Raw genomic sequence first — 9,531 nt, forward strand, 5'->3', positions numbered from 1 at the left:
CCTGAGACCAAGTGGTAGGAAGGACGGGGGCAGGTGCGCTAGCCTGTCGTCGTGTGTCCTGAAATGACTGGGATATGAAAACTAGGGCGGTGGTAACCCCTCATCTACTCTGCAGAAAGGTCTAGACCTGCAGGCCATTTTTTTTATAGTTCATTGGAGATGATTACTAGGATCTAAAAATTCTCCCAGAACTTTCGGTTTCTTTACTAAAAGTTAGTAATAGAAAAATACTTCTACATTTATTTAATTTTTTTATCGCAAAAAAGGTGATAGGATTTTGCAAGGGAAAGAAATCTGCTGATATGATATGTGGGAGGAAGGGGCTCCCGCCACACCCCTCACCCCCACAATGGAGAACGCCGGGGAAGCTACTTCCAGGTAGCCCATAGTTTATGCAGCTCTCCAGGGAAGGAGAAATGCCTCTTTCTCTTGGGCTTCCTCTCCTTTCTTCTCCCAGGAAAACTGGGATCTCAGCATTGGCCTTCCTGGGACGGTTTGGGGAACTAATGAGCTTGAGCAAAGGGATTCATGTTTATGAGAGAGAGACAGGCAGGCAGGGCAACAGCTTTTGAGTCTGTTTTTGTAGGCAGAGGCGTGGAGCCCGCCAGCAGGTAGGGGTCCATGCTACTTCCTGGTTCTGGGCAACTTCCCTTCCTCTGGAGCCTTTATCACACCCAGACCACATGCCCGAGATGGTGGCTGCTTCTCAGATAGCCGCCCTCGGCTCTGGAGGATTTCCTCCATAAAGTTCTATTTCATTTTGATGGACTAGAGAGAAGGATCAAAAATAAAGCTCAGCAGCTGGTGCTGATAGCCACACAGCAGTCATTTTCTCCAGCTAAATTGAAGCTAGCCCAAAGTGATATTTTTTTTCCTTTTCAAAAATGCCTGCCTCCATCAAAAAAAGAGAAAAGGCTAGATTGGATGGATAGATGGGTAGATGGGTGGATGGGGGGATGAGTGGATAGATGGGTAGATGGGTGAGAGAAAGAAAGGAGAAAAGAAAGAAATGGCCTTGGGTATAGATTGTAATAGTGTTATTTGGGTTTCCATGAATTGACTCTTTGATGGGTATTTAGTTGCAGATGATACTGTTGCTGCCCCAGATTGAATCATAATGCTACCAACTCTTCCTCTTTACCCCATCTGCAAGCTCATCTTCCCCAGAAAACCTGACTTTGGCTACAGAGATTATTTCCTTAACATCTGAGGAAGGACCTCGGGTTCCATGTGCCCCAAGGGCTCCAGCCCTTGTGAGATTGCATGGTTTTTAAATTAACTTTATCTTAGAATAATTTTTTTTAAAAAGACAGAGAGCTGGTCCCTTCACTTCTTTAAGCATCAGTTTTCTGCTCTATAAAATGGGACATGGGTTTGTAAACTGTAACCCACAGTGCATCTGCATAGTCTGGGCACATGGTGAGGGCCACTCTGACCCTCTCACATATCCTCCCACCACTGGTGGCAGAGCGAGCTCCAGGACTGCCTTGTGCCCCAGTACCCACCACCATTCAATTCACCACCAGCCAGGCACTCATCTGATTATGCTTTTCCACTGTAGGCCAGTTGGCAGCAAGTTGGAACATTCCAGCACCAGCCAGGGGTACATGACAGCAGCATATGAAGTCAAAATAGCCAGGGTGTCTGGGATAGGGATACAGCAGGCGCTGCCTGCCCCAGTGGAGCTCGGGTCCTGCGGGCAAGGCTGACCAAGCCTGGTACCAGCAGGCCCAGGGCAGGTCGTCAGGTGGAGACCTCATAAAATTATAAATCAGCTTTACAACTGTTAAATAAAACACATTTTATTCTCTTAAAAAATGAACAGCCAGGGTCGTTTGGACACTTGTGCTTGTTTTATACACGTTAGTGGCAAGATTCCATGACTGCATCTTCTAGTAACAGAATTAAATACAGTCTCAGGTCTGGAGGGGGAAAAAATTGCTTTTAATATCAGTTGAGCATAAACTGACAGCATCCTAAAGAGAGAACAACTGTGTTGCTCCAAAAGCATTGAATCGGGTGACAGGAAGAGATAATAGAAATGGCAGCCTTGTGTTGCGAAATCACAAAGGAAGGGCGCTAGTGGTAACATCAGGAGATGGATACATAAATATGCCTCCCCTTTTATTCGTTCCCAGCCCTTCACCACAGGGCCAATCCTGAGTCTCCTCGCTCTGCACACAGCTCAGGATCTGTGGCTCGACCTTACCTTCAAACTGCTCGAGAAGACCATTAGCAGGTCTCCTCCTCTGACCTCATAAAACAACCTGCCCCACCAGTTCCAGAGCCTGCAGGCTGTTGGCAGTACTCTTTTTATTAATATCTGTCTAAAGCACCAGCAACATCGTATAAACCCATCTTGCAGAGAGCGCTACATTTGGCCCCCAGGTATGGACTCACAAATCCAAAATAAGACAAAGTCCCTCCTTACCGAAGTAGGGCAGATGCAGGAGAATACACAGTGCGTACATGCACACACCCAGAAAGACACGCTTCCTTTAAAGACCGAGACACCCCGACGTGATTACGAAGGAGACAGACCGGCTGCCCTGCCGCACGGACGTGGAGGCACCTGTTGGATAATAAAGCTCCCTTTTAGAGTTCTGGGAAAATCCCAAGTCCGGGCATCAGCTGCCCTGGCCCTGCCACGCTGAGTGGCTCCTCCAGACCTCGTCCTTCACACCTACAAATTTGCAGATGGAGCCAAATGAGCTGAGCTCCCTTTGACGGGTCCCCTCTCTGTCTCTCCTGCAGCTCAGCCAAAGGCCCACAGTGGAAGAACTTCGAGAAAGGAAGATCCTCATCCGCTTCAGTGACTACGTGGAGGTGGCCGATGCCCAAGACTACGACCGACGGGCAGACAAGCCCTGGACCCGCCTCACCGCGGCTGACAAAGTAAGGGGCACTGGGGGCGGTGGGGGGCGGCGGGCTCCCCTCGCCTGGGCCAGCCCCTTGGGTGGAATTTCTCACTTGCTGCTGGGAAGCCTCTAATGAGACCAGCGACATAGCATTAATCACAGTCTCGAAAACCGAGGGCAGAAAAGCCAGCAGTGGAGGCTCACGGTTCTGCTTCCGGACACTTTCCTCCCAGGGCTCTGGATAGTTACCGAGGTTGTTACCAGGATTATTCTTCCACTGCTCAAGAATGCACAGAATGCATGGGGGATGTCATGGCAATTTCCCAGAAAGAGGGGAGGCGGCACCGGGGAGTTATGTCCGGACAGACAGAAAAGCCGTCATATAGAACACAGAACAGACCAAGGACCCGAGGCTCCAGGCTCCCACCTGATCTCTAACCTTCTGTGTCGGGAGCACCCAAAGGTCCTTTGGCACCCCAGGGAGGCTCACAGAACCAAGAGCCTGGGCAGAGTCACAGTGTTCACAGTCCTCGCCCCAGAGATGGAGTAAAACATATCTCCCTACACTCAGCCCTCATCAGTGTGAAAACAGAAAGAAGAATCTATAATTGAGTTTGTTTAGTAAGAAATGCAGGGCTGGCAAGTGGCAAATCATTCTTAACTATCCATTAAACCAAGTCACAAAATGAACTCCGGCTGGGTGAGCCTTTGTATTAATGGTTCTAGTCCAGGGACTGTGGGGGCCTTTTCGTCAATGGAGTCCAGCATGATTGTGTCAGGTGTATGGGGAAAGTGGGGGGTCTGCGGTGCTCTGGGCCTCCTCCTGAAGAGTCCACCGTTGGTCCCGATCATTCCGGAGGTTTCCTATGGGATTCCTAAGCAATGCACAGGTCCCCTTCAGCCCAGACTCCAGCTGGATTGTCACCAACCCAGAAGCCAGGGACTCCAGGAACAGTGCCAAGGGTATGCGCTCTGCAGGCCAAAGGCAGATAAGCCTTCCCAGAAATGCCCTTCCACAGGGGAGGTCAACCTCAGACATCTTGAATCAATAAACGAGGTCTCTTCTGTCCAAATAGCTCTCGTCTCCTCCTTGTCCTAGAATTTGCCAGTGGCTGGGGTCGCAACTGGCACCAGCAAGCAAAAGAGTGAAAGGAAGAGAATTTGTCTAGTCCTTCTTTTCACATTCTCACCAGTATGTGCTTGTTTCTAAGGATGAGGGTGCCAGCCAGTGTCAAAGAGAAGTACGCATCTTCTCTGCAGGCACCACGCTGTAGCCGTGATGGTCCCCAGTTCCCCGCAGGCTCCTGGGAACAGAAGGAGCAGGAAGCAGTGTGCCCTGAGGCTGAGACCCGGCCACTTAGCCCAAAGGCTTCTGGGAACAGAAGGAGCAGGAAGCGGTGTACCCTGAGTCTGAGACCCAGCCACTTAGACATGCCTGATGTGTCTCTTCCCGGTCGAGCCCCTCTGCTCCTACCACAAGGGTTTTTTCCACCCTCTAAACTCTGGTGCCCTGATCAAAGTAAAGAGCAGCCGCAGAGCTGTGTGCAAGGGCACGTGTCTAAAATCTCAGCCCGTGGGGAAGAAGTGGGGTGTCTCCAGGCCCCCCTCCACCTCAGTCCCTGCTGCTCGCCTTCTCGCTTAGCATCTCTCTTTGCCTTCAGATGGCCCAGCCCTCCACAGTAGATCCATCTATGGTGTCCCCACAGAGATGAGGTGATTTAGGGTTATCTCCAAATATTTGAGGTTATTCGAAACAGCCCATATCCTTGCTGGTGAACTGTATCACCTCAGAGATGGTAACGTGAAAGAGACAGGGCAGCATAAACCAAAGGGGAAGGGGGTGTGAGCTAGCCATCACCCCTTCTCTGAATGTGGTTGGGGAATTCGGTCCACCCTTCCAGTTTGGGTGAGGGTATCTGCAGTGCTCAGCTCAGCCCATTTACCTGGCATTAGCATGTTTACTTGGTGAGCAAATCTGTACCAGCCCAGGAGCATGACTGTGACTTATCTGGGTAGGTGGACATGCACTGCTGACATCTGGGTGGAATATCTTGACAAAGAGAGCAAGAAATATACACTCTGGGTGATGTCTTGTCATTTGTGATTGAGATTTCGGAAGAGGAGGGTTCCTCGTAGGTTCTGAAGGACTTTGCATGTGATTTCTTTTTTTCCTCCCAGCAAAGGAATCCATTTTTCACTCCTTTATGGCTTTTAAGAAAAACAGTGTGGTTAGAAAGAGAATGAAAGGTAAATTTCCTTTCCGTCTCCTTCAGCCTATTTACGGGCTTCTCTTCCTTGCAGGCTGCCATTCGCAAGGAGCTCAATGAGTTTAAAAGCACCGAAATGGAAGTTCATGAATTGAGTAGACATCTAACAAGGTTAGTAGTGGGTTTTTTGCCTTTTGTCCCCACGGATTGCCAATAAGCAATATTTACTCTCAGCCAAACCACCCTGGTCCCCTTTGGATCACAAGTGGCTTGATGGGTGCCCTGGGGAAGAAGATAAAAGAAAGGTTGATGTGAAGTTCACGCTTTAGGTTTCTGAAATGAGTTGCATTACAGCTTTTATTGGGGGAAGGAACATCAAAGCCCCAGACTAAAAGAAACTTTCCAGAGGCCAAGGGTGTTTTGTGTTAATTTTCATTGGGGTATAATATATATACAACCTAATAGTCCCCATTTTAACCACTTCCAAATACATTCATGATGTCGTCTTCCATCACTACCAACCGTGACCAAAACTTTTTCATCTCCCCAATTAGAAACTTGGTGTCCATAGGCATTAGTCCCCCATGAAAGCTTTTAATTCATTCAAACTGAAACTCCGATAAGTACCCAATTTTTGAGTAACCCAGAGAGGGTTTCTGTGAAAACCTCAGCTGAGGGGGAAAGCTGGAGCTAGTTGGCAGAGGGCAAACCTGCGCCCAACTGCCCCAAACCACGCAACAGCTTCCAAGGCAGGTGCACATCTGTTATTGCACATCCCTCTCCCAGATGGTCCTTCGTACTATTTGGAGAAACTGAGGCTCAGCGCGATTAAAGGGCTCATATAAGACCCCCTGGCTAGTTAGCGACAGAGCCATGGGCTTAACTTGCGTGACTGTCCCCTGTGATGACCATTCCGGAAGAAGACTTATGAGTAGTTCCTGAGCTCAAATGATAGACGATATATCCCGGCTGACCCTGTGGGCTCAGGACCTCCAGGGCCGCCCTGTTTGACCCTGATCCAAAGTCAAAGGCGGGTTCCCTGGCGCTCAGGTGCTGGAAGGAGTTCGCGTGAGGCTGTGCTTTGGGTTGGAGACTTAAACCTCCCTGTTGCTGCAAGGAATCCTCAGGATGGGAGGGATGGGAAAGGGTGGCCTGCCGAACGCCCCGCATTTGACAGCCCCTCCGTCTCCACTTATCTGTTTTCCCAGGTTTCACCGACCTTAACCATCGAATTCCTCTTGAGTGCTATGCTGTCTTCAAAACATAAATTTCTAAGAACCATAAGTGCTGGTATTTATTCACTTCCCCATTAACAATGTAAATCTTCCGAACTGCCTTTTTTAAAAAAAGAAGAAGAAAAATAAAAGGAAACACAATCAGGATGACGTCTGTGAACACGCGGTGGTCGCCCCTCGGTGGTCAGAGCTGCCCACAGGACTTGGGATGCTGAGAGCCACCCCGCCCCCGGCGGGGCCGAGGACCCCAGCCAGGACGCGACTGGAGACGCCCGGGCCGGGCGCCCAGAGGACCTCTGCTTGCAAGTGTCTGTCACCCAAGTCCAGAGAGCGCGGAGGTGGCGGGTTTGCTCTGAGGACGGCCGCACAGAGCAGCCCGGGAGGCCCTCGAGACGTGGCCACACGAGCCCCTTGGAAGGTTGATGCCGAGGGGAGTCCCCTTCTCAGGGATGGCCTCCCTCCACCGTCCACACAGAGAACAAAAATGAAGGGCCCGTGTCTGGGCGAACGTGTGGGTGACGGCCGGGCATGAGAGCGCGTGTGCTCGGGGAGGGGAAGGCTGGCACCCGGTGGCCCGTCCTGGCCCCACAGGCAAAGCTGAGCTGCCTACCAGGGAGCTGTGGTTTAAAACGGGGTGCAGTCCCCCACAGTTCATCGGTCCGTCTTGAGAAAGCTGCGTGTCACGGGCTCTTACGCACCTGCAGCCATTGCCAAGGCGCGGGCACAGCATGCGAGCAGAGCCGGGGCATGAAGTCTGGGCCGAGGCGCTCCGCCGGGCTACTAGTGGTCTTATTTTCCGTGCACGCCTGGTGTCTTCGCAGTTCACAGCTTCTGAGGACAGGACCAAGGCGTGAGGGCCAGAAACCGGCCCTCCAGGCCTGGCTCGCCGGTCCCAGGCGGGCGGGCCCTCCAGGACCCCTGGACGGCCTGTGTCCTCCTGTCTCTGAAGAGTTTCAGTGGAGAAGCCCCAGCGTCCAGCACTGGCCGGAATCACACCAGCCGGGCCTGCGCGTGGTGGTCCTTCTCCTCACCCTCGTGACGCTGGTGAGAGCGAGATGTGTGTGGCCACCTGTCCGGCTCCGGCAGGGCCAGGAAGACAGTGCGCTGTGGACAGAGGGACACCGAGGTGGGGGGGTGCGGTGAGGGCAGGGACAGCTCCGATGCCCTGACAGCTGGACGGAGCCACCCTGCAGCTGTATCTCTTTTCCCTCCTAACCCAGCCCACAGGCCTCAGTCTCTAAGTCCGGCCTAGACTTCCGATCCTTCTAGGTGACGGCTCGCTCTCCGCCACACGTGCCCGGGATCTAGAAGGGGCCAGCGCGGCCTCCAGGGTTCCCAGCCCCCACCACGGCGCGGGCGGGAAGCCAGCCCCTTAGGAGGGCACCGTGCAAGCCTCTGTGCTGCCAGTGCTCACCCAGGGGCCGTGCACTTTTCTGGGGAGAGCTCAGGGCAGTGCCCCCTGCGCCCCCAGCCACTGGGAAGCTGCCGGCGTGCCAGCTGGAGGGAGCGCTCCGCTGCCCGGCCCCCCCCCCCCGACCCCGAGGAGGCCGTCACCAGATTGGTTTCCTTTGAATGTTGAGTCTGAAGAGTCACTGCCTTGGGAAGAGACGTGCAGGAAAAGTGTTCTCTGGGCCTTCACAATAGCAGTCAGTGCAGTCTTCCCCAGGGGCCCACTGACATTTGAATGTGCGAAGGGTCTGATGAAAGATTTGGGGCACTTTCCTTTAACTTTTCCACGGCGGCGCACCCTCCAGAGGCAGCGCCCGCCTGGCCGGCCTTGAGCCCAAGTCGCCTCTCACCGGCACCATGCCATGGGCAGCGCTCTGGCCCCGTGCCCAGACTTCCCCTGGAGAGGAGCGGGTCTTAAGGGGAAGGGTGCCATCGACTGGACTTGGGGCCCGGGCCCTTAAGATATCCCGGGAACGTCGGTTTCCCGGCCAAGGGCCAGCCAACTGCCCAGGTTTTCACCCAAGGTGCCCCATTGTCGCAGTCCACTTGATGCTTGGAGGAAATCGAACACAACATGCGGCTCTCTTCCTGCAGAGCGCCCTTTCCCCGAAATTTTTTGCACAGTCAGGAGGGCGTCCCTCCAGTCCCACAAAGTTCACCCACCTTCGGGTGGGCTCCTCCAAGCCTCTTCTAAGTGGCTCTTCAACAGGCTCAGCCACCCCCTGGGCTGCAGGATGGCCCTTGGCTGCTCCCTTACTTTCTTAAAACCTGGAGGGCTTTAGAGAAATCCATTTTTCTTTTTCTTTTTCTTTCTTTTTCTTTCTTTTTCTTTCTTTTTCTCCTTTCTTTCTTTCTTTCTGCCACATTTTTATGACAACTGATGCAATTTGTGGGAATTTCAAAGATGGCAGTTTAATGTTAATTGGGGAAAAAGGAGGGCTAGACAGTTAAAAGTATTTCCCCTTTCTGAAAAAGCTGCAGTTTTTGAGCAAAGGTTTATTCTGTGTGTATACTTTCCCAGTTGAGCATTTTGTCATGGAATAGCATGAGAGGAAAACGATGAAATGCCTCAAGTCCGATTGTTACCCCCCACATCCGTAACGGAAGAGATTGCCACCGGCCTGGTGGCTTTTTCACATTTGCTGACGTGCTCCCCCGAAGGCCTCAACCAGCTCCGTACACTTCGAAAACATCAGCCTTTTGTCAGATCAGAGAAACCAAACAGCGGGACGGAAATGTGGGGACAAGCGCCGGGTTTGTTTTCCTCCCGCTTTGTGAACATATATCCAGATTTGCCGAGTGGAGCCTGCGGCGTGCACTTCGATGACCGGAAGTCCAGGCCCTCCTGTGCCCAGCCCGTGAGCAGAGGTCGCTAAGTGACTTCTTCCCACTTGTCTGATAAGCCCCAAGCCCATTGCTTTTTCCAGTTGCTAACCGGGTGTCTGTACATAGTTGTGCTTGTATAGGAGTGAGTGCGGTGACCGTCAAGCCCATGGCTCTCCTGTGTCATAATTTAACAGATGACGGCTGTATGGAGAAGATGATGTAAATAGAAAACAAACTAAACTGGATCTCTATGGCCTAGATTTTGTACATACAGAAACTGCATGGTATTTAAATTATTGTTTGTCTCTGATAATGTATGCAGTTTCTTTAAAAACAACAACAAAAAGTTTAAAAAAATTGTTTCCTTGACTCCTGTGTGTTCTATCAACCTCTTGCAGGAACCACTGAAAACACTTACATTTTGACTGGGGAGGTCAGCTTGTGAGGGTAGAGACA

At 51.9% G+C, this 9,531-nt stretch overlaps 1 protein-coding gene across 1 annotated transcript in view; it reads left to right on the plus strand.

Annotated features, from left to right (window-relative positions):
- PHACTR1 (phosphatase and actin regulator 1) overlaps window positions 1-9,320 on the plus strand; it is a 604,691-nt gene extending 595,371 nt beyond the window's left edge. The window contains 3 exon segments of the mRNA XM_058285234.1: window positions 2,755-2,895; window positions 5,160-5,236; window positions 6,274-9,320. Coding sequence (XP_058141217.1) covers window positions 2,755-2,895; window positions 5,160-5,236; window positions 6,274-6,289 — 234 coding nt within the window. The 3' untranslated portion in view covers window positions 6,290-9,320.
- The last annotated feature ends 211 nt before the right edge of the window (window positions 9,321-9,531 follow it).

Source organism: Dasypus novemcinctus, chromosome 22 (genome assembly GCF_030445035.2).
Source record: "Dasypus novemcinctus isolate mDasNov1 chromosome 22, mDasNov1.1.hap2, whole genome shotgun sequence".
Taxonomy (NCBI): Eukaryota; Metazoa; Chordata; class Mammalia; order Cingulata; family Dasypodidae; genus Dasypus; species Dasypus novemcinctus.